General features: G+C 45.9%; 1 protein-coding gene across 6 annotated transcripts in view; it reads left to right on the top strand.

Annotated features, from left to right (window-relative positions):
• Positions 1–25,309, top strand: part of SLC11A2 (solute carrier family 11 member 2) — a 66,379-nt gene that overhangs the window by 18,147 nt on the left and 22,923 nt on the right. For 5 of the 6 annotated variants that reach the window (XM_083599274.1, XM_083599275.1, XM_083599276.1 and 2 more), the window contains 7 exons: positions 8,809–8,933; positions 10,909–11,034; positions 12,559–12,678; positions 16,895–17,001; positions 19,739–19,809; positions 21,492–21,559; positions 22,320–22,475. In XM_083599274.1, the coding sequence (XP_083455400.1) occupies positions 8,809–8,933; positions 10,909–11,034; positions 12,559–12,678; positions 16,895–17,001; positions 19,739–19,809; positions 21,492–21,559; positions 22,320–22,475 (773 nt within the window). Of the gene's footprint in view, positions 1–5,723; positions 6,088–8,808; positions 8,934–10,908; positions 11,035–12,558; positions 12,679–16,894; positions 17,002–19,738; positions 19,810–21,491; positions 21,560–22,319; positions 22,476–25,309 lie in introns of those variants that run through there. The other variant, XM_083599279.1, reaches the window with a different exon arrangement.

Here is a 25,309-nt window from a genome sequence, read left to right as displayed (position 1 = left end):
AGCAAACAGGTTTCTGTCTTTGCCTCTTCTAGCATTCAGCTTTTCAGCTCACCCACCAGCGCTGGCTTTTGTTGTTCTACCTACCAGCCAAGCGGTGGTGAGGGCAAATGCCCACCTATTTGCTTCTATAGCAACTTCTTCGGATTTGTAAATCGCGTACTTAACTAGTCAGCCAAAGCTAGACAAAGGAACTGGTTTGGCAAGCTTGATCTTATTTCTTTATTAAAATTGTTATGTACCGCTGCATCATAAAAATATATCACAGTGGGGATATTCGTTCTCTTATATGTTCCACTCCACACATGCAGAAACAGATGTTTTGGAAAGGGGCACAGTGTGGGGCTGAGTCTTCCCTCCCAAACTCATAACAATATAATAATAATAATAATAATAATAATAATAATAATAATAATAATAATTGTTATTTATACCCTGCCCTCCCCAGCCAAGGCCGGGCTCAGGGCAGCTAACAAGCAATAATAAAAACAAGTTGAATGAATACAACTTAAAAACAAGATTAAAATACAATATTAAAATATTGAAACATTAAAATATTAAAATGCAGCCTCATCACGGGAGGAGAAAGGAAAAAGAAAAAAGAAAGAGGGGGAGGGAATCAAATTGGCTCCAAGCCAAAGGCCAGGCGGAACAACTCTGTCTTACAGGCCCTGCGGAAAGAAATCTGATCCTGCAGGGCCCTGGTCTCATGAGGCAGAGCGTTCCACCAGGACGGAGCCAGAGTTGAAAAGGCCCTGGCTCTGGTTGAAGCCAATCTAACCTCCTTAGGGCCTGGGACCTCTAGGGTGTTGCTATTTATGGACCTTGAGGCTGTCCGTGGGGCATACCGGGAGAGGCGGTCCCGTAGGTACGAGGGTCCTAGGCCGTGAAGGGCTTTAAAGGTCAAAACCAGCACCTTAAATCTGACCCTGTACTCCATCGGGAGCCAGTTCAGCTGGAAAAGCACTGGATGAATATGCTCCCATGGCAGAGACCCCGTGAGGAGCCTCGCTGCAGCATTCTGCACCCGCTGGAGTTTTCTGGGACATCTTCAAGGGCAGCCCCGTGTAGAGCGAATTACAGTAGTCAAGACTGGAGATGACCATTGCATGGATCACTGTGGCCAGGTCGGGGCGGGAAAGGTAAGGGACCAACTGTTTGATGCGGCAAAGGTGGAAAAATGTCACCTTGGCTGTTGCTGTAACCTGCGCCTCCGTGGAAAGGGAGGCGTCAAGGATTACACCCAAACTCTTAACGGAAGGCAATGGCACTAATTGGGCCCCCGCAAGAGAAGGGAGTTGGTCCCTCATCCCCATGCCATCCCGACCCAGCCATAGGACCTCTGTCTTTGAAGGATTTAGTTTCAATCGGCTCCCACGAAACCATCCAGCCACAGCTTCCAAGCATCTGTTCAGTGTGTCCGGGGATAACTAACCCTGATCTGGAAGGTCCCGTTCTCTTTGCCCCCATCCCTGCTTTTAGGACTGGATAAGAAATGGGAGCAAGCCCCTGCGACTGAATATCATTTGTCCAAGCGAACTGTAAGCAAACTCTGTGGAACTGGGAGACACATTCTAGGAAATCCTTTAACTGCCGGCTTGTTAAATCCACCCAGCAGTGTTGCACAAGATAATTTTTACGGGCTCTATATTCACGTTATCACCACCTCCCAGCCATTGTAATGGAGGCTTTTTAGTTTGTCTTGAATTACTCCTATGGGCTTGTGCAGCTAGAAAACACTGCTATATAAGTCTGTGTTCTCAAGGCCCTTTAAGGAGTTGGTTCTGTCTGAATTTCAGTGGTGGGGAAGGTCAAACCAGATGGACCTCTGAGATGATTTTTATCTTTTGTAAACGTAGACCCTCCGTGCAGCTAGCGACAGCTTTGGCTTTAATGGGCTACAGTTCCCTGTGATCATGAAACCCCCAAAATATCTTCCAAAACCCTCTGTTGCCTCCAGGCCCTCTGAAAGAGAAATAATTCCACTGAGCCCCTTTCACCAGATGTGGACATAGCTTAGCACTCTTTGCCTGCTTCCTGAGTAGCTTCAGTCTTGAGATCATTTTCACAAATCTACATCACTTTCATAGGAACATAAGACACTGCCTTTTTCCAAGTCTGACCACTTGTCTGTATATTATTATTAATAATTTCCAATTTATGACTCTCCCTTCACCCTAAGGTCCCAGGACGGGTTGCAGCAATTAAAATGCAATGTTAAAAACAACATGAAGTCGCAAAAACCTGGGGTGAGGGTGGGGTGTCCTAAAAATGCACATCTTACGTGTCAAAAGCTAACAGTTTTGGTGGATTTGCCAAGTTGAAAGCATATGTATTTGTTACCCAGCTTATATTATTATTATTATTAATTTTCATTTCATTTCTATATTGCTTTATATTTTTAAGAAAAATCTCAAACCTGTTTACAGCATATTAAAACATCAATAAAACAATCCAAAATCAAACATTTCTAAAGAAAGGCAAATATAAAATATACAGTCAAAGCAACATAGTTAACAGGAAACTAAAATACTATCTTAAAGATTTCAAAATAAAAGATTACAAAGGAGGTCAACTACAAAATACATATTCAACACAAACAAAGTTAACCAAAAAAAAAACCCTTAAACATTTCAAAAGAAAACATTACCAAGTGAAGTCAAATATAAAATGCACATATAAAACATATAAAACTTTGCATACATCGGTTTAGAGAGGTGGCTGTTTAGCCTAAACTTGCATTGCTTTCTTCCTGAGGTGAAAAATGTAATAAATATTTCAATTTTTAAAAAGGGCTGCATCTTATCAGATGCCTATTGGCACAGGAAGGGAATGGAAACTTCACTTTTCAATGCAAAGGCCAACACTGGTGTAACTGTTCTGCATGCGACTCCTGACTTGCAGAGAGAATTCTGTAAAAGAAAGTTATACCCCAGAAACTTCAGCATTAATGTTTACTGGTATTGGCTTGGTCACCACATCAAGCGTCTTCCTTTCCTGCTTTCCTGTCAGGCAGAAATGAGTCATGTGTGAATCGTGGATTGTGGGCCCCCTCTACTGCTGCAGTCCTCTGTTTACATGCAGCGACCCCACAACTTGAGCTTGTTTTACTCACACCATCGCAACCTTACGCCATTCTCTGCTCTCCTTTTATTTCTCAAAGCCCAGTAAGCGAAGGGACGGGCTTTGGGAAGGAGGTGCGATGGCTCTGGGACGCTGCCAGAGCCCTCTCATTGCCATCCCAAAGCCAGTTAACAGAGCAGCGTCCCAGAGCCCTTGTGTACCTTCCCAGGCATCCCAGAGGCTAGTAAGAAAGGCATCTCCTCGCTTAAAGGCACCTCTAGGAAGGTGACGGAGGACCCTGGGAAACTCTCAGGGCCCCCTACAACCTTCCCAGGCCCCAGTAAGCAGCCTTCCACCTCGCAGAGGGTAGTTCCGGGGGTCCCTGCCTTTGCACAATTTTGCCTTTGTGCTCAGACCCCTTAGAACCGAACCCTCGCGTAAATGGCGGGTCCGCTATACATGGAAGCGAGCCCCGTGTAATGGAATAGGGTTTGTTGAGTAAATGTGCAAAGGTAAAGGTAAAGGGACCCCTGACCATTAGGTCCAGTCGTGACCAACTCTGGAGTTGCGGCGCTCATCTCGATTTACTGGCCGAGGGAGCCGGCATACAGCTTCCAGGTCATGTGGCCAGCAGGACTAAGCCACTTCTGGCGAACCAGAGCAGCGCACGGAAACGCCGTTTACCTTCCCGCCAGAGCGGTACCTATTTATCTACTTGCACTTTGATGTGCTTTCGAACTGCTAGGTTGGCAGGAGCTGGGACCGAGCAACGGGAGCTCACGCCGTTGCAGGGATTTGAACCACCGACCTTCCGATCGTCAAGCCCTAGGCTCTGTGGTTTAACCCACAGCGCCACCCATGTACATTCTACTGTAAAGGTAGAATTTGCCAGTAATGGGGGAATTGCACCAACTATCCACGAGTTATTTTCTTTTGGGGCTGGGCATGCAGTTTTTCTAAAAGAAAATACTCGTGTCCATCTGAGCTGAAACTGACTCAGTTAACCCATTACTTTTAGCCTCTGGTTGGATAACTGAATTTTCTAAGAGCTGATTTTCTGATGGGATTTAAGGAATGTAACGTAACTGTTTATACATGATATGGGTTCCCGTTCCCTGACGTAGAGGAAATTGAGTAGCTCATGAACAAGCCTCTCTTTCTCTGTCTTCTTAAAACCATAATATAAACGATGACCAAATGCCAGTTACAGTTCTGAATGCGCCAGTTAAAATGTTGCTCAGTGGTATGCATAGGTAAGGACGATTCTTGGCCAATATTCTTGAAATAATGACTCGCTGGTTTTGTGCTGTTAAATATGTTGATTTTAATAGATGTGGTCACAGCTATAAAAATCAACATATTTTAAATGTGTGTAATTCAATTGCACTTCACTACTGAATAGCAAATTGGTGTCTTGTTCAGCAGTTTTATCATTCTGCGGAAGCAGGCTTTTAAACAATATTTCCTCAGGAGAGAAGAGGCAAGAAAACACAAGGTGATTTTCCTCCACGGAGTGGTTTTTCAGAACTCCTGAAATGCTCAGCTTCTAAGGAACAGTCCCTGATTTTTGCACGCAGTCTTTAGGCTTTTTCAGATCTGAAGAAGGAAATCAAATCTCCCCAGGTCTTACAGGAAAGGTACATTCACAACTCTCTGAAACAACCAACGGAAAATATCTCCATATGCTTTTCATGTTCCTTGCTTAGGTGTGGTATTAGGAATTCCTGCACTAATGTCTAATTTTTCTTCTCTTTAAACTGCCTAGTCTTGAAAATGTCCAAACTAGCAATGGAACATTAGCTGAGTAATGATTAGATGAGCTGAATCACTGCTTGAATTTCAAAGGACCAGAGAGGGATAATCTGTTCATGGTTGACCATCATGGCAACTGTTTTTAGGAGGCTTTGGGTGGGGGTAATTTGGCTAAAACTGGAGAATTCTGCATGGGGACTGTGGATTTCCCTAAAGACTTCTCTACCTTCTTCCCCATGTATTGCTAAAAAGCTACTTTAAGAGTTCTAATAGCTTACTTGTTGATAGCATCATACTCCAGAGGTCTTCTTGTCCCACTCCTTGCCATTGCACAAAGTCTCCTGCATTGGCCAGAGGTTGAACTAGATGACCTGGCTAGTTATCTTCCATATCTGTGATGCTATGGGCAGGTCAGAAACTAAAAAATAATATGCCACTTTGATGGCTTCTGGTTTTGACACGACGGTGGTGTTATTTTCTAGGAGTGTGGAGTTTTGAAACCATTTTTGTCATGGCCAAATATTTGGATAAACAGTGAAACCTGGGGCTTAAATGACAGCTTTTTGCTCTCACTAGAACAAAGCAGAAAATTCACTATCTAGTGAAATCCCTAGGCACCAGGTTGAAATTCCCCTTCCCATTTGAAATCCCTGTGCAAGACTGAAGCAAGCAACCCTGTAAAGACCGAAATCATTCAGCATGCCCCTAAAACAGAACCTCTCTCCTTTTGCTGACCTATATTTGCCAGGCAGCCTTACACACCTTTTCAAAGAGGACATTCCAGATTCTTTCTCTCTGCCAAGGCCTTGCGACAGCTTACGCTTTTTGTCAAGTGGCCAGTTTTTCAGTACGCAACTTCAGGGAAGTCGACAACAGGCTGCATCTGTGTGCTACATCTTGTTCCTTACACTTTCTCGTCTTTGTTTAACTAGCTAGGCAAGGTGAGTTTGGCTCATCTGGGGGTGGAATTCTTCCTGCAATGGTGGTTTTCATTACACAACTGTTGTTTTAAAGCCACCATGTCAACAGATCTGCTGAGTGGCATCGCCTCTTTAATTTGGGAGGCGGGGAAGGCAGAGGTGTAGGAGGAGAAACTGACTTCACAGCTGCAACAGAAAACCGTGTGTTATGTGCATCCTTACTGTTCCTGCTTCTCGACTATATATTGGTCTCTTCTACGCTTCCAAGAAGGCTGGTGTAAGTGGAGCTCAGCTTTCTTGGTCCCTGGAAGCAGAAGCAAAATGCCACGTGGGGAATACAAATTAGAGTATAAGAGTGAGTAGAACCGGAGCGTTGGGGCAAGTGGGAGGGGGTAGAATAACATTTCAGGACTTGATGTAAAACTTTTTCCAGTGTCTTGTAACTTTTCCCTTTTGCAGAGAGTGGAGGGCTGTTTTGGGGGAAACCCTTGTTAGATGCCTTCTGTAGATCTGTGTCTACGTAGCACTCTTTGATGCAATTCTTGTTTGCTGATGGGAGAGTCAGTTTAATCCACAACTTCCCTATGGTTAAAAAAAAAGAAGTTGTGCTTTGCACCTGAATTCTGTGCGTTAGCCACATTTTTATCTTGAATAAAGCTGCAAGATGTGTTAAAGGGTGAACATTATTTTCAGCCCTTCTGGACTGGACCCAAAGGGTCTGTCTAATCTAGCCTCCTGTGACCTCTCAAATGCCTTTGGGAAACTCACAAGGCAAAAGCCATTCCATCAAGATAAGGAACACTTGAATACTTTATAGAAATTTGGTATGTGCAGAATGGAGCCTCTGCACTTCAGTCAATGGGCAGAACGAGCTTGGACTTTCAGATGAAGGATATGTTTTTATGTCTAGAGCAAAAAAAAAGCATGTCAGTAATAACAGACTTTTGCTGGGATTTCTTGAGCGCCAAAGGATGCTGTATAGTACATAGCATTAAAACCTGCCTACGGGCTTACAATCTAAACAGACTGATAAGGAGAGGGAAGATGATGGAGGAAGAGAGATGCTTTGCCGACTAGTAGTTATGTTGAAGGGAGAGAGCAAATGATCACCTGGTTTGGAAAACAGGAGGAAATGGCTTCTCGTTCTAGAAAGGTATCGGTAACAAGGGAAGGACTGGAATCGATCTGGCTGTAAGGAAGGAGTAGCTGGTCAGCCTCTTGGGCTCTGGGCTTGACAGGACCTGCAAGTGCAGGTAGGGGAAGGCATGTCCTCGAGAAGGTACCTCTTCACTTCCATCAAAGGGCAGCCCTGTGGTCTCTGCTGGGAGCCAGTCATATATAGGCTGCACAGCTAAACTGGATCCCTGTCTGTTGACACCCACCCAACCTGATTGCAGGGACCCAACATGTTGGAACCATCAAATTGTGTTCTGGGAAAGTATTGCAGTAGGCCTGCAACTTACTTGGGGGTTACGTCCTGGAAATTGCACCTAAAACATAAATTCTGTAAAGTCAAAATCCATTGGGTTCAATGGCAGGTGGGATTGCTAAAGTCATTTTTCCTGAAAACCCACCCTTTTCTGCCCCATTTTTAATTTTTTGCTATGTATGTAAATCTGAACGTGCACAAGTTAACTGTGTGCAAGTTGTTGGTACTATTCTTATTATTTGTATATGTTGTGTGTAGATTATTAGACAACACTATAAATGCTCTCTTATCTTCTGCCTGTTCCTTTTGCCATTGGCAGAATTGTTGAATTGTGTGAAGTGTGTTCTCTTGCATCCTTCTTGTCTTAAATTTGTGGGGCTTAGCTTGTTTTCTTCTTCAGCAACGGCTGGCCACTAGTATGAGGAAGACATCACATCATGCGTTTTGAGGGAGATACTTCTTAAAAGAATTTTTCTTGCAGTCAGTGTTTTAGAGTGATTGTACCAAATTTCATCTTTGTACACCAGAAACAACCTTGCAGCTTTGAAAATGCAGAATAAGTTTCTTCTTACAAATGACAGGGCACATACACAAACTAAACACATGCAAAATATGGATAGTTTTAAGAGCGATTAACCGTGGCTTCATTGTTGAGGGACAGATGACCTCATGCAGTTCCTAAAATTCTATGTAACCTGACTGGCGGATAGTGAGATCCTAAACATGACTACTTTTAATTCAGTGGGACTTGCTTCTGTAATCCCAGGTCAGTGGGCATCACGTTTTAACGTTAATTTTATTCCCCCTTTTAAGAAAATGGGCCTGTGATAATGAAGACAATGTCAATGTGCATGAATTAAGTTTCTAATATGCAAAGCAATTTACCATGTTTGCTTTATCTCTGTCTACAGTCATTCTGTCTACTGTAAGGTAAAGGTAAAGGGACCCCTGACCATTAGGTCCAGTCGTGACCGACTCTGGGGTTGCGGCGCTCATCTCGCTTTATTGGCCGAGGGAGCTGGCGTACAGCTTCCGGGTCATGTGGCCAGCATGACTAAGCCACTTCTGGCGAACCAGAGCAGCGCACCGAAACGCTGTTTACCTTCCCACCAGAGCGGTACCTATTTATCTATTTGCACTTTGATGTGCTTTCGAACTGCTAGGTTGGCAGAAGCAGGGACGGAGCGACGGGAGCTCACCCCATCACAGGGATTCGAACCGCTGACCTTCTGATTGGCAAGTCCTAGGCTCTGTGGTTTAACCCACAGTGCCACCTGCGTCCCTTCTGTCTACTGTAGTCACTGCTTTTGGACATGAGGGCTGAGAGGTCCAGCAAAATCAGGTCTCTAGAGGATAATCCTTTGACCCATCCACCCCTATCTGCTAAGCCAGACACAGAGAGAGTGCCATAGCATACAATCTTGTGTAAAACTGAGGTAGCCAATAAACTTTCCTCACGATGCTCTTGGACGACAAGCCTCTGCCCATCTCTGATGATTGCCCATGGTGCCTGGCACTGATAGAAACTAGTCTAGCAACATTTGACAGGCACCGTGTCTTTGACTTCACTTGACGTGAAGGTTGGCATTGAATTTTTCTCCTTTAAGCTGCACTCTGCTTATCAAAATTTCCATTGTCGATTTGCAGAAGATTCCTCGGGGGACGGCGTGAGCACCATTTGCAACACCACACTACCATCTCACCTTTCCGACTCTACAGATGAATTTACCACCTACTTTGATCAGAAAATACCTGTACCTGAAGATGAAAAGGTAAGCAAGTGCGTTTGGCCACCTCTCTTTCAGGGGAAATAGAGGTGTGTGCAGGGCAGCAATTGCCAAATGCTGTGTTGGGGAACTACTATTACGCCACGGAAGAACTGCTTACACAGAGGGAGAAATAACCTACCTGAGCCCCAAGGGACAACCTGTGGAAGAGATGGCCCACTGTGTCCCTGCCTTGACCAGGCTCCCTTCCAGGCAGCTTCTTCTGGGAAGGGGTGTAATTCTGCACAAGGTGCCATATAAAACAGAATTAATCCATTATCCTATGAGGCTGCATGAGTTGCTCCTCTGAGCTTCCCTCTTTCCAGTTGAGGCCAACACTAAACTCATGCAGAAATAGGCGGTTCTGGGTATTTTGTTCCTTTGTTTTGTTTAAGTTGGATTGGGGTTGGTTAAATGTTTAGTTGGGGTTGGCAATTATTTTAATTTGGGTATAACTTCTTCCTCCTCCTCCTCCTCCTCTTCATTTCTGTTGATTTATTGGTTTTAGTCTGTATAAGATACAGTGGTACCTCGTGTTGCGTAACCTCCAGGTTACAGAATCTTAGGGTTACGGCCGAATCTGGGTTATGGCACATGCTCAGAAAGGCGCCTCTGGTTACGAAGTTTTTGGGATACGGCCGGGCCTCCGGAACAGATCCCGTTCATAACCAGAGGTACCACTGTATCCTGCTTTTTTAATGTTTGATGTTTTATTATGTTTATATATGCTGAAAGCCACCCAGAATGGCTGAGGAAACCCAGCCAGATGGGTGGGATACAAATATTATTATTATTATTATTATCATCATCATCATCATCATCATCATCATCATCATCATCACTATATGATCTAAAGCTCTCTGTCTCCAATGTTTAATTTGAAAGGGATGCATGTTTTTGCTGTTAGAAATACAAAGTTTCAGATATTCAACTATAAAATGGCTTTCAGTGGGTTTTCTTCCGCTTAGGTTTTCTTTTTATTAAACAAATCCCAAGTTCCAGGCCATATGTTGGACGTGTAATACTATTTGAAGATGATTATAGTGAGAGATGGGCCTCTCTGTACCTACCTATTACTTTCCAGGGAGCAGAAATGAAACAGTCATTTTCCTTGCTGACCTAGCCAGTGTAATGGTTGAGCGAAGAGGAACAATGGTGCTCTGTGGACAGCTACTGATGTTAACTTTTGAAATGTCACAGCAGCACAGACCTTTCCCTGCAAGCTGCATGTGTTGGCAGTCCCTCTATAAGTAAAGCATGGACATAAATTTAGCTTCTTGTGGATCACCTCTGCAGCTAATGATGACCACAGAGGCTTCCTAACCGAAGGAATGTTGAGGTTCAAAATAAGCATCTGCAACAAGGAGAGGCATTATCCAAAACCAGACCATAACATTTGGGAGTCAGAAACCCTTGCTGTTCTGCTGCAGATCACCCAAAGATTGATAAGTAGATCCAAACTTTGCTTCTCCCCATTCTAGGGCACACAGAACGTATGCAGGCCACTGCTCAGGCTTATTTGGGTCTATGGCCGCCCCACATCAACTAAGCCTTCCTAGAGTGCAGCCAACATTCCCTTGCAGTCTGAGGTTGGTAGTGTTGGATGGGAGCTGTCTTTCAGAGAAGCTTTTCTGCCATCACTGGTCTTCTGCTTGAGCAAGCCCTGATAAGCTTTAAGGAACCTTCCCAGAGCACAGTTCAAAGTAAATGCTCTAAATTTAGGCCATTGTTAAGATAAACGTTTCTGGTGTGATGTAGACTTCGCGCGATGCTGTATCGTTGGGTGGGTTTGCTGCTTTTCTGCTCCTAGTGTGATGGTCCTTCTGGAATTAAAGCATCGGTTAAAAAAGAAAGAAAGCAACAACAAAGCAACTTTCTGTGTTGATTGATTGTGATATTAATAATCATTCGGATAACTCCTTCCCTTCTGTCGAAAAATATCTCCCCACTCTTAACCCCCCCCCTTTTTTTTCCTTTTAAGCATCCGTGGTTCAGTTTTCGAAAACTCTGGGCCTTCACTGGGCCTGGGTTTCTCATGAGCATAGCCTACTTGGATCCAGGGAACATAGAATCGGATCTGCAGTCTGGCGCCATTGCAGGCTTTAAGGTAAGTAGCCTCTTGCTACAAAACATTTGCTCCTGAGCATCTAAAAGCCAAACCAGTGTTTAGGGAAGCTTTTAATGTTTGATGTATTACAGTATTTTAATATTTTTTTTGGAAGCCGCCCAGAGTGGCTGGGGAAGCCGAGCCAGATGGGCGGAGTATAAATAATAAATTATTATTATTATTATTATTATTATTATTATTATTATTATTATTATGAAGAATGGGAACTTTTTACACATTATCTAAAAAGACAACAAAATGAACTGGACTCCTTGGCAGGTTTTGAATAAACATGCACAAATTTATTGATGCTTAATATAGTAGAGAGATAATATAAGGATCTATATAATTTTATAGTATGCAGAGAACAATATGTGTTGAAAAATCAGAGAGAGGAGCTGAGGGAAGTCTGGGGGGGGGAGGGTTCATTGGGGAGGTGGGGAAGAATGGAGGGAAATAATGAAGATGATATGTTTCGATAATTTTTACATTGAAATTGTTAATAAAATTAACATAAAATAAAAGCCATCCATAGAGTTTTGAGAGCTGAAAGAGAGCTTACTCCTACTCCATGTACCAATATTAATTCTAACCAGAAGATATTTACCATAACCATGTTCCAATAGGGGACTCCGCAGCCTTCTTGGGGTGAACATGTCTTTATTTTAATGCTTGAGTCCTCCTGACATGAAGATGAATTGCAGTGGGACCAGGCTGGTCTGGCAAGAGCGCTCTTTCTTCCCAAATCACCCAGATGTGGATGTCGCCCCCATATCATAAATAGGCAAAGCTGCATCTCTGCCTACCTTTAAATCAGGGGTTCAGCTATTCCCTTGTTTCTCTGTAAGAGCAGAAACCTGAAGGTCTACTGATAATGTAAGATCAAGTGGTGAAGCTGTTGGTGGCAAAGTAAGCTATTCTGGAACAACCTTCAAACTTACAATATATTCTTCTGCAGCTGAAAACTTAAGTTTTAAGCAACTCAGCTAGAGAGATGTTTTATTTAACTACTTTGCCCTTAGCAGGTAAGAGAGGCTTAAGCTTGATTGCTTACATTACCGGAGGAGGAATGTGCTGGTTTCCTCGTTCATAAAAAGCTAGATTGAAATCTAGTAGTATATTTTCCAGAAGACATTCCTGCCTGTCCGGTTTCAGCAGTCCTGCCAAATGGTACTCTCCAAGGAAGCTGGGGGTTGTAATTCTTTTGCATAGATGGGTAAGAATATCCAACAGAGAAGTCTCTGGACTACAGTTCACATGCCAGTGGATGTGTCACGTAGCCTGGACATGTCTGGATATTCTGCTTCAGCAGTTATTTCTTGATAAAACACGTGCAATTGAAAGCTGTGTTGTCCTCCATGCCCTGTTTCTGGTTGTGAGAGGGGTTTGAGGCTGCGTCTGTATTTAATTCATGAAGAATTGCAGGCACACTTTAGGAAACAGAATCCTTAGGCTGGCTGGCTGGCTCCCAGAGTTCTCATATCTTGGCTGCTCTTGACCTTGCTGTGCTTTTGTGCCTTTCAGCTGCTCTGGGTTCTCTTGCTAGCCACGATCATTGGCTTGCTCTTGCAGCGTCTGGCAGCGAGGCTAGGAGTGGTAACAGGGCTTCATCTGGCAGAAGTATGCAACCGGCAGTATCCCAAGGTGAGTGAATTGAGCCATTCATTTGGAAATTTATCTTGTGCTTTTGATGCGAGCAGAGGAATGCACCTTGTTGTAGGATCAGATCTCCCCGTGTGTTAAGAGCAGCTAGACAGGATTGGAATATAGGTGATAACTGGTAATGGGGGGTTGAGCAGAGGCAGGATTGAACAGGCCTGGAAGGGGGGGGGCAGGAATTGTGGGAAGTCCCAAGAGGCGCCTGAAGATGCCAGGCTGTTCTCAAAGTCGTAGGTCTGTAGCCAAAGAGTATAAGGGAACTTGATGCATACAAGGGACAGAAGCAGATCCAGAAAGGCAAAAAGAAGCAGATGGGAGGAAGGCAGATGCGTTGTGCCAAAGAGCAACATGCAGTGGAGTTAATGAGACCTAGAAGTGAAGTTGGAAAGACTACACCAGCCTCCAGATCCTATGGCTTTTGCACTATTTCTGCATATAAAGCAAGCCCCGGCTGCACCCCCTTACCCTAAATAGGCAAAACTGCATCTCTGCCAGCCCTTTAAATCAGGGGTGCCCTGTCAGGGGAAACTGGGTGAATCTGAGTGTGCCCCTCTTTTAAGATCATCACCACCTCCGTTACCTGGAGGAGAATTTGCTGCTTGCCCCGACTTTCCCATACAGCTCTTACCTTGAACCCAGGGCTTACTTTCCTTTTTTTCTTAAGTGAGTGTTTGAATGTCTTATGAATGTGTGCAGAGAGCACTTCTCTCAGCACAGAGTAAATTGAATGCATTTTGAATTGCGGGGCTGGGATTGTGGCTTCCAGGCAGGCTTGCAACTTAGCCTCTTCCTTCCTCCTCGTTTTCTGCTACGCTCGTGCAATATTTGCTTTGTGTTGCCTCTCCATAATCACTTTAATTGCTGGTCTTTGAAGAAGCCAGTCTGTTTAAAAGCTTGGATTTAAACAAGCACATTGGAGTATTTTGTTGGCTGTGGAATTTTTTTGAGGCTTGTTTCGGCAAGACACAGTTGCCTAGGAATGTGGATCCCAGCTGCAAAACACCAGGATTAGCAAACCCTCCTTGTCTGCTCCCATCTTATTTCTGGTGACGTGTCTCTGGGTGGTCATGTGTGTGCTTATAGCTAACCCGGGACTCAGTTTCCTCTTGGGGTATTCAGAACTTGACACATCTATTTGCTTCCTCTCCCCCGGGGGTTGCATTAAAACATCCTCAGTAAATAGGAAGTTGGGTTTGAGTTGAGTCCCAGGCCAAGCCAGGCAATTCCAAGTAACTATTTTCCCTGAACTGAAGGAGGAGGAAGCTGTGTTCTGAGATCTCCTGGGACTGAGGTGGTGTGGAAACGGCTCCAGCACAGCTTCTTCAAAACAGCCTCCAAAAACCATGTGGGAGGGGCCAGTTTCTGGGAGGGCCGATACTGTCAAAGAAAGAGCTGCAAATGTAGGCTTGTCCCGCCGGCCTTGTACTTCTGCTCTTCTTCCTCTTGGTAGCACCAGGCAGGAAGCTAATGCAAGGAGGGACAATTTTGCAAACTACCGTATTTTTTGCTCTATAAGACTCCCTTTTTCCCTCATAAAAAGTAAGGGGAAATGTGTGTGCATCTTATGGAGCGAATGCAGGCTGCGCAGCTATCCCAGAAGCCAGAACAGCAAGAGGGATCGCTGCTTTCGCTGCGCAGCGATCGCTCTTGCTGTTCTGGCTTCTGGGATTCAGAATATTTTTTTTCTTGTTTTTCTCCTCCAAAAACTAGGTGCATCTTATGGTCTAGTGCGTCTTATAGAGCGAAAAATACGGTAAAATGCTGAAAAGTTTCCTTTCACTGTTGTTCGTGGCTCTAATGGGCAGTGCCTTCCGAAAGCTCATTGTGGCTCTCTGCAGAAGGATTTAAATTTTTTTTTACTTAAAAGCATGTATCTTCACACTGAGCTTCCCTTGTAGCTGAAAGTTGGCTTTACAAATCTTGTTAGTGTCTGTTGGCTCAGGACTTGCCAAATTCCAGGCAGCGTAATCCACGTAGGTGGTTGCCGGTCAGCAGATGCAGAATCCTTCCTTCATCAGAAGTGTTTGATTTCTAAAAACAGACCGCAGCGGCTGTTATTTTTATTGCTCAGTGCCTGTGGTAACTGGGGATCTTGCGCCCCCTTTCAATCTGCTTCTGTCGCTGCGTCTGGTTTGATCCACAGGAATTAGACCCTAATATAGTGGGATCCCTCTGGCCCATTCGCTCAGTTAGGTCCACCAGGCCTCACAATTTTGGCCGCAAGGCTGTTTTTTTGGCTCATCAGTTTCCACTCACCTGATGCCATGGCAAACGAGTGTGTCTTCCGTCTAGGGCAGAACAAGACCAGTTTCCCCACCCACCTTGTGCTAGAAGAACTTTCTGCCTGTGATTATGCTCCTCCCTTCCCCAAAGGGATCATGTCGAATTGCATTGAGCTCAGCAGCCATTTCTAATCAATTACTTTTTAATCATTCTGAGTTTCGATTGAGCTGCATCCATTGTTTACTTCTTTTAAAACTCCGTGCTGTTGTGTTTCCACACAATTATATTGATGGAGGTGTTGTTTGCTAATTTTTCCGTGAGGCTTTATTGCCGTGAGCCGCTTTGAGCTCAATATTGTTTTAGGGAAGTGGTGTACAACTATTAAATCTAATACCTGATGCCACACACATGACAGGTAGATCTGTGACTGCAAAAGGACAGTTAGGAGCCTTGGCAGAAGCTGTGGTGCTCCTGTTGCTTAAACAACCTTAACACTTGATAATATTAGGGCCTAATATTAGCTGTCAAATATAGATAACATTAGGGACGTGGGTGGCGCTGTGGTCTAAACCACAGAGCCTAGGACTTGCCGATCAGAAGGTCGGCAGTTTGAATCCCCGCGACAGGGTGAGTTCCCGTTGCTCAGTCCCTGCTCCTGACAATCTAGCAGTTTGAAAGCAGGTCAAAGTGCAAGTAGATAAATAGGTACCGCTCCGGCGGGAAGGCAAACGGCGTTTCCGTGTGCTGCTCTGGTTCACCAGAAGCGGCTTAATCATGATGGCCGCATGACCCGGACGCTGTCTGCGGACAAACAGTGGCTCCTCGGCCTATAGAGTGAGATGAGCACCGGAACCCCAGAGTCGTCCGCAACTGGACCTAACAGTCAGGGGTACCTTTACCTTTTTATAGATAACATTATTAGCAAGCTTTCAAGCTTACCTGCTTCATGTGAATAAGTACGTATGCTGCCTCTGCGGGGTTTTTTGACCATCAGGTTTTGCTATGTAGAAATGAAACGGAGGCCCAGGAAGGGTTCCTTTTCCTTCTCTCCACCCTATCAAGTAAAAAGGTAAAGGGACCCCTTACCATTAGGTCCATTCGTGGCCGACTCTGGGGTTGCGGCGCTCATCTCGCTTTATTGGCTGAGGGAGCCAGCGTATATGGTCTTGTGGCCAGCATGACTAGCCGCTTCTGGTGAATCAGAGCAGCGCACAGAAACGGCATTTACCTTCCCGCCGGACCGGTACCTATTTATCTACTTGCACTTTGACGTGCTTTTGAACTGCTAGGTTGGCAGTAGCTGGGACAGAGCAAAGGGAGCTCACCCCGTCACGGGGATTTGAACCGCCGACCTTCTGATCAGCAAGTCCTAGGCTCTGTGGTTTAACCCACAGTGCCACCTACGTCCAACCCTATCAAGTAGAAGTGGGCAAATCTTTCTGGTGTGCACCTCAGTTGCTCAAGAAAGATTTGGAAAAAGAAAAGTTGTTTATTTATTTATTTAGCAACACCTTTCAGCCATCAACCCAATCAGATGGGCGGGGTACAAACAATAAAATTATCATCATCATCATCATCATCATCATCATCATCATGGAATTCAAGGTGGGATCCTTGTGGTTCCCAGTCAGTCTTCCATCCAGACACTCAGAGATGCTTACTTTCTTTCAGCAAGGTGGCGGATGCTCTAGGACAGAGCCCTGGGGCACATGAGATTGATGGGCAAAAAGTAGTATATTTGAAGAGAAAAGGGGTTAAGATTTGGTGGGGAAGAAAGTCACTAATTGCTTGTGGAAATATGGTTGTTTGTGTACCATTAGGATACCTCATAGTAGGAAGGTTGTTCATATTAACAAACTAACAATGGAAGTTGTGTTTGTTTTTTTACAAAATTATGGGTGTATATCCTTGTTTTCCCTATTTGCTTCTTTCAAATTTTGTGTGTGTGTATAAAACAAAATTCTTGATTGTGCTTTAGGTCCCTCGGATTATCTTGTGGTTGATGGTGGAGCTGGCCATTGTTGGCTCAGATATGCAAGAAGTCATCGGATCAGCAATTGCCATTCACCTCCTGTCTGTTGGGATGTAAGTTGCCTTTTTGTCCTCTGCGTCTGGAGTGGTGTCACCAGTTCGCATTCTGAACGAGGGAAAACATGGTTTGTTTTCTTGCAGTGCTCTGTGTGTAAAGTGGAACGTCTGATGGCTGGTCTATATATGGAAAAATAATAATCATGGCACAACCCTTCTAGCACTGTCAAAATTTCAGAATGCAGTTGGGAAAGTCCAGATGCTTGAATGTACCTCCTTGTGAAAAATAAACTCCCTTCATGTAGAAACCTGGTTGTTGGCACCCATTTGTCTTGAGAGACAATGGAGTGCGCCTCTAAGGGTGAAGTCAAACCACTGCATTAACATCACCTCTCTGGGGTGCAAGCTTGGGCAGTGTGTATGGAGGTCCTGGGTTGCAAAGACAACAAGACCCCCCTCTCGGTCTCACTGATGTGGTCCAAAGGAAAGCCGAGCTTGGCTGCAGGATTACATCATTGAGAAACTCAGGCTGGAACCATTCATCCTAACTTTCTCGTTTTCCATATTCAGGGATGATGCAAATGGTTTGGGGATGTGTCTTTTCCTTGGATCCTGGAGAACCTTCAAGCATAGGATTCCACAAATGCATTATTGAATCAGCTTAGGCTTTGGCCGGCTATGTCCACACAACATTTCTAAACATTTGCAATTCAGCTCACTGATTTCTGCAGGAGGGAGGCTCTGGTAGTGCAAAGCCATTCCTCCCATATGCTGTCTCCTCTTTGCTGCCACCAGCTCTCCCATAATGCACCCCCCTTACGTAGAATAAACCAGGGGTAGGGAATCTTTGGGGACGCGGGTGGCGCTGTGGGTTAAACCACAGAGCCTAGGACTTGCTGATCAGAAGGTTGGCAGTTCGAATCCCTGCGATGGGGTGAGCTCTCGTTGCTCGGTCCCTGCTCCTGCCAACCTAGCAGTTTGAAAGCACGTCAAAGTGCAAGTAGATAATTAGGAACCGCTCTGGCGGGAAGGTAAACGGTGTTTCCGTGTGCTGCTCTGGTTCGCCAGAAGCGGCTTAGTCATGCTGGCCACATGACTGTATGCCATACACCGGCTCCCTCGGCCAATAAAGTGAGATGAGCGCCGCAACCCCAGAGTCGGTCACGACTGGACCTAATGGTCAGGGGTCCCTTTACCTTTACCTTAGGGAATCTTTGGCCCTCCAGATGTTGCTGGACTACAGCTCCCATCATCCCTAACCACTAGCCAACTTGGCCGGGGCTGATGGGAATGGGGATCCAACGAGTTCTCGATTCCCCCAGGTTCCCCACCCCTGCTGCAAACCCTCGTCCTCCCGCTTCACCACTGCCTTGCCCTCCTAATTTTACTTTAAACATTGAGTAAGTAAATACACTGCAGATATGGGCAGTTAGAAATGAGATCCACTCAGGTTTTTTGGCAGAGCTTTTGAAAAATAAACAAGCCTTGATATTTGCCAACAGTAACGGAGCAAAGCTGTCCTCTGGCAAGCTGAGCGATGCATCAGGATTGCTCAGCAAGGCCCGGAATTCCCCAGGCAAAGGAATTCAGTACCCTAGACTGGGAATTCCATTGCCAAGAGAGCCCTTGTCTGCTGGGAAACCTAGCTTTGCACAGTCCCACATAAGGGGTGTTTTGACACAATACCGTCTGTTGCGAGAACATGTTTATAATCTATTACGCATTTTATCTTAATGATTTCTAGTCTTTATGTGACAAATCTCCACTGGCAAACTGAAAAATAAATAAATCTCAAACCTTTCCCCTGTAGGAATGTTCAAACTTCTTGACGTGATATTATTCACCTTTTTTTCTGAGCACTTTTCCTATGCTGGTTGCCACCTCTCAAAAAGAAAAATAGTCACAACTGTATACTGGGTTCTAAATGTTTTACGGTTGATATTCTTCCGTTGTTCTGGAAGCCTTCCATCCTGAAGGGCAGGATGCAGCAGCTATAAATTAAATGGAACTGTGTGCCCCTTATTTTATATGATTGCATCTGAAGAAAGCACCAGAGCTCAATGGGTAGAGCAAAGACTTTCCATACTGACGGTCGCAGGTTCAATCCCTGGGACTGGGAATGTCCCCTGCCTGAAACCCTGAGCAGCTGCTTCCAGCCAGTGTGGACAATACTGAGCTACAGGGACAAATTGGTTTGACTCTCTATAAAGGAAGGGCTACCACAGCATTCTGATAGCTGCCGTATTTCTTCCAGTTCCTTTCTGAATACTTCTTAACACTGAATTTTCGTGTCATTGTTAAGAATTGCAAGGCAATATTTAATTGCTTTTTTAAAAACAATGGCTACTGTGGAGGGAAGATACAACCCTTGTTCGAAAGGCATGGCAATGTCATCCTGGCCCCCACTCTCTTTCCCATCCTGAAAGGGCAGCTGGTTTTCTAAAATGCCCGCAGGGTTCAGAGCTCAGCTGGGCATAGCCAGTTGTAGCAACCAGGCTGCTGCTAAGTTGCCCATCTTTTTTTCATCACTGGGAAAACGCAGCGTTTCACCCCATAAACTTTCAACAAACATGCTTAGCGTTCCTTGTGACTTTCCCTTATCTGATTCCCTCCCCTTCCACGGTTGAATGAGGATTCCCAGGTTCTTTGCCTCTCAATAGGCAAGTATTTGGTCCACCTTTCCCACCATTTTTAAACAGACTGTGAACGTAAAGGGGGGTTGGACCCACTTGGTTTTCAGCCGATGAACTTAGAACACCCTGAAACCTCCTCCACCTGTTTTGTCTTCCTGCAGAATCCCTTTGTGGGGCGGCGTTCTCATCACAATTGCTGACACCTTTATGTTTCTCTTCCTGGACAAGTACGGTAAGCTCCTTTCTTATATAAGTGCTCCTCCTCCTGTCCTTGGTAATCTGACAAGTGGAGCAAGAGCACTTTCGCAATCAACTCTGAGTAGGCCCTGCTATTCATTGGGGCACGCTTGCGAAATCCTGGAAGAGGGCTTTTGCTTGTGATTTGCTTTGCAAACACAGACTCCACATTGGAGGCCCTGCTGGGAATGAGGATTAGAGCTCATAGTGCTCTCCAGATTGTAGGTGAAGTCTTGCAATCCACTTTGCAAAAGCTGTGGATTCCAGCGGCATGATGTCTTGCATGGGAAATGGCTACTGATTCAAAATGATTACCGTATTTTTTGCTCTATAAGACTCACTTTTTCCCTCCTAAAAAGTAAGGGGAAACATGTGTGCGTCTTATGGAGCGAATGCAGGCTGCGCAGCTATCCCAGAAGCCAGAACAGCAAGAGGGATCACTGCTTTCGCTGCGCAGCGATCCCTCTTGCTGTTCTGGCTTCTGAGATTCAGAATATTTTTTTTCTTGTTTTCCTCCTCCAAAAACTAGGTCTGGTGCTTCTTATAGAGCGAAAAATACGGTAATTGCTTCTCATGTGGCTTTCCTTGTTCTACAGTAATAAACTTCCTGGTTTGGTATTACCATTCGCTCTTCCCTGCCTCACCTTCCGCCAAAGAACCAGCCTTTGTACATGGCCTCTAATGTTATATGGGCTGGTGGGCTTTGTATCCCTGTGTACACTTTTCATGGAAAGAAGGCCCATGGTAAACTTTCCTTTTAAGTAAATGTCATGGGATTGTGCTGGGAAGAGTTTCCATTTTGTGATGCAGGTGTGCACCTGTCACTCAGTATTATGGAATCCTTCCTGTCTGAGAGAGAAGCCGCAATTCTTTTGCTGAGTGCTCTTCCCACACCAACCCAAGTCTCTGTGTGTGTGTTGTGTGGAAAATGTTCTGTACTTGGCTTATGAAAATTGCTGGTCTCTTCATTGCTGGAGACGCTGCAATTCAGCCTTTCCTACCTGCCCTGCCCCCACCTCTTCAATTGCCTGTTTTCCTTTTTCTTTTTTCAAACTTGTTAAATTTTGAAAGACTTAAGGGGAGCGTTTGCCCATGCTAGAATTCGAAATTGTTTCCGTTGCACCTCTGAAGCACAGGGGGGTCTTTAGAAATGAAACGCCAGCATGGTTCTCCTCTTCTTCCCCCGGTGCCAGACCACTCGATGGACTCTTTTGCTTCTTTAAAATTATTTGAAGACTGTCCACCCCCCTCTCTCCTGAATTAGAGTACCCGTCCATGTGTGGGCATGCTTCAATTGCGAACCGCTCTGTCCCTATAGTACGGCTGATCTTCTGTTCTAGCAAAAGAATATAGTTGTCCTGGGTGCTGGAACGAGATTGAAAATATATTTTGACTGCTGATCTAGTTGCATCCTAACAGTTGTATTCAATGCACCACTTAAGTCGCTTGTTCCATCAGTGCAAGGGCCTCACACTGTGCTGGACATTCAAGGTATGCATGTCATTTTGTTGAATGCCGCCCCGGGAGATCAACTTGTGCGGTGTGTAAATGCGCACGGTGCTGCTTGCCCTGATGCCCGGTGTGATGAGGTGTGGCACTGAGGAAATGCTTTCACTATTCTGGACTGTACGGGAGGACTTTTGGCTCTCTTAAAAGGTGCATCTGTGTCTTTTTCAGGCTTGAGGAAACTGGAAGCTTTTTTCGGGTTCCTGATTACCATTATGGCCGTTACATTTGGATATGAGGTAACATTGCTTTTTAATATGTGGGGTTTTTGCATTAGAGATTAAAAAGTGACTTTTCCCATTTAGGATGTAGCAAAACATGTTGAACTAGATGAGTCTGTGTAACCCCTCCTAGTGGTTTCACGTAAGTGTTGGTACATAGTCTGACTGGCCATAGAAGTGGTCTTCATATTGTTTGGGATGAGCTTGTGATTTCCCATAAGGGTGAAATTTGCAGTTTTGTGGTGGTGATGCATTCACACCTTCCTTCATATTTATTTTTATTTTATCATGCTTATATCCCCTCCTTCCTCTCAATGGAAGCACGGGGTGGCTAAAAATATAAAATATTAGCAATAAAATGTTGTTAGAACTTCTCATCAGAGCCAGATATGAAAATAAAACAGCAACTGTGCAGTCAGCAAAATCTGTTACACCCCAAGGGTACAGATGAATAGATCTAATGCGACCGTAGCTCTGTATCAACATGGCCATTTAAAAGTGGGCTGAAAAGAGAGATTTGCTGCCTTGGTCTTCCCCAAACCAGTGACCTCCAGGTGTTTTGGACTACAACTCCCATCAGCCACAGCAAGCGTGGCCGTTGGTCAGGGTTAGTGGGAGTTGTAGTTCAGTAAATGTCTGTGGAAGGCTGCACTGTATGAGGAGGGGCAAGTACCTCATGAGGGCATTGCTGCATTGGTCTAAAAGTAGACACCTGTGTCTTGCCCAAGGCCGCTTGCGATTCCAGCTGTGCTAATGGCCATCCTCTATGTCCCTACAGTATTTTAGGGTGGGACCAGACCAGGGCCAGTTGCTGAAAGGGATGTTCATGCCATACTGTGAAGGCTGCGGCATCCCTCAGCTAGAGCAAGCCGTCGGGATCGTGGGTGCTGTCATCATGCCACACAACATGTACTTGCATTCTGCGCTGGTCAAGGTAAGCTTGGGACATCGTTGTTTTTTGCCGATTTTCACTTCAGTCTTTCCCCTCACAATAGGATTACCAGACGTTCCCGGGGACAGTCCCCGGATTTGCAAATCTGTCCCCGGAGAAATTCCGTCCCCAGAATGTCCCCAGATTTGCAAATCTTTCCCCAGGAAACGTGGCAGTGGCAGCCTCAGCAGCCCAGAGCCAGCCTGGTAGCGCAGTTGGCTCTGGCTGGCTTCAGGAGCTGCTCGGTGCCGCCGCCACTGTTGAAGGGGAACCAGGGATGTCCAGCGGTGCAGATCTCCTGCCCCCTTTGTTTTGACAGATCGGGGGAGGCTCAGGAGTCATGGGCGGGCGGGTGGGCGCTGCCCAGGAGGGGCTCAAGACACATGGTTTCTCTGCCAGGCAAGGTGCAAAGCCCTTATTTTGCACCCTGTGAAACATAAATGTGCAGAGTTTTTAAAAAAACTGGGCAACAGTGCGCCACCTGCCCGTGACTCCCGAGCCTCCCCCGATCAGTCAAAACAAAGGAGGAAGGGGGCAGGAGATCGGGGGAGGCTCAAGAGTCACGGGCAGGTGGCGCACTGTTGCCCAGTTTTTCAAAAACTCTGCGCATTTAAGTTTCACAGGCTGCGCAAGAAGGGCTTTGCACCTTTATACAATATGCATGTGTGCTTGGGCCCAGGGTCTTTTGCCTCAACACCCCCACTACTGACTCCCTGTTGCTACTCAGCTTCAAAAAAGAAAAAGGAAAAAAAGTCTCCCTGGATTCATTGGAAAAAATAATAATCAAATAACCATACACTCACGAATGCCACACAACGAAGTCACACTTGTGAACCTTCACACACTTGGCTTCTGAAGCGGCCGCCTGTTCTGTCACACAGTGGCACCACTGTTGCTTCTGTCTCACATGTCTGTGTACACACACACACACTGGGAAATCAATCCTAGTTAAAATGGCTGCCTTTGCTATACTGCTCGCTGTGTTAAAATACCGTATTTTTCGCCCTATAGGACGCACTTTTTCCCCTGCAAAAATGAAGGGGAAATGTGTGTCCTATGGGGCGAATGCAGGCTTTCGCTGAAGCCTGGAGAGCGAGGGGGGTCGGTGCGCACCGACCCCTCTCGCTCTCCAGGCTTCAGGAAGCTATCCACTAGCCGTGGGAGACGCAGCTCTCCCACGGCTAGCGAAGTCCTTGCCTGCACCCAGAAGCTTGGGGCGCGCTGAGCTCAGCGCGAAGTCGTGCAGCTCTCCCACGGCTTGCGGATAACAGCCTGTTCTGGGGGCTGGGGTCGGGGGAAGCTCAGGCTTCCCCCGCCCCAGCCCCGCACCTGGGGGGGAAATAATTTTTTTTTCTTTATTTCCCCCCCAAAAAACTAGGTGCGTCCTATGGGCTGGTGCGTCCTATGGGGCGAAAAATACGGTAATAATGCTGGGGGAGCGGAGAAGAGGCCAAAGATACTCTCGCCACCCAGCAGTCAAATTGTGCCTACCACTGATGCCTTCAAATCAGCATTCCATGAAAGGCATTCATCCATGCACCACAACAACCGTGCAGGCTGTTGGGAAGAAGCCACAGCTTCTCTCATGGCACAGGCCCCCCTAGCTCAGCGGCCAGGAAGACAGCAGTTGTGGCTTGTTACCGTAACCCTAGTTAGAGGGACGTGGGTGGCGCTGTGGTCTAAACCACCGAGCCTCTTGGGCTTGCCGATCAGAAGGTCGGCGGTTCGAATCTCCACGACGCGGTGAGCTCCCGTTGCTCTGTCCCAGCTCCTGCCAACCTAGCAGTTCAAAAGCACACCAGTGCAAGTAGATAAATAGGTACCGCTACAGCGGGAAGGTAAACAGCGTTTCCATGCGCCCCGGCTTCCATCATGGTGTCCTGTTGCGCCAGAAGCGGTTTAGTCATGCTGGCCACATGACCCGGAAAGCTGTCTGTGGACAAATGCCTGCTCCCTCGGCCTAAAAAGGGAGATGAGTGCCGCACCCTCAGGGTCGCCTTTGACTGGACTTAACCGTCCAGGGGTCCTTTACCTTTTACCTTACCTTAACCCTAGTCTTGGTTGCCTGTTATGTTGGCAGGACACCACAGGGATTGTTGCAGCCCATGATAGGTTTCTAAAATCCAGTCACTCTTTTGAGAAGAGTGAACAGAGTTAACATCCCTCTTTGGGATATTTTACAGCTTTATAACCTTTATAATTTTCAGTGGTGTGTGTTTTCCCTTTAAATTCACGTTCCTGTATAAAATGTGTTGTGGTTCCCATCTTGAACTAAAAAAGGACCACATCAGTAGTCCAGCGTCCTTGTTCTCATGGTGGCCAAGCAGATGCATATGGGCTGCATTAAGAAGCGCTTTCTTTTTCCCCTGTTCCGAATCTTCCAGGATTCAGCTTTCTTAGACGAACCCAGGTTCTAGTATTACTGTATTTTTCGCTCCATAAGGCGCACCTGACCATAAGGCGCACCTAGTTTTTAGAGGGGGAAATCAAGGAAAAAAATATTATTTCCCTCCCAGCCCCAAAGAGCAAAGAAGCCAAGACAGTGAGTGGCATCCATCCCACTCGCTTTCTTGGCTTCCTCTTTAGCCCTGCGCAGCCTCTCCAGCCAGGAGAGGCTGCGTGCGGCTATGGCAATTCCCCCACCTCCTGCAAAAACCCACAGGAGCCGTGCACCCTTTAAGGAGCGCGCGGCTCCTGTGGGCTTTTCTATGAGGAAGGAGAAGGGACTGACTGGCCGCGTCAGTCCCTTCTCCCTCCTGGGGAAAAGCCCGCAAGAGCCACGCGGAGCTTGTGTGCTCTTGGGGGCTTTTCCTGCCTGCCTCCCCCCTGCATTCGCT

Source organism: Podarcis filfolensis (genome assembly GCF_964270895.1).
Source record: "Podarcis filfolensis genome assembly, chromosome: 2".
Lineage (NCBI taxonomy): Eukaryota > Metazoa > Chordata > Lepidosauria > Squamata > Lacertidae > Podarcis > Podarcis filfolensis.
This window is presented reverse-complemented; position numbering and strand designations above follow the sequence as displayed.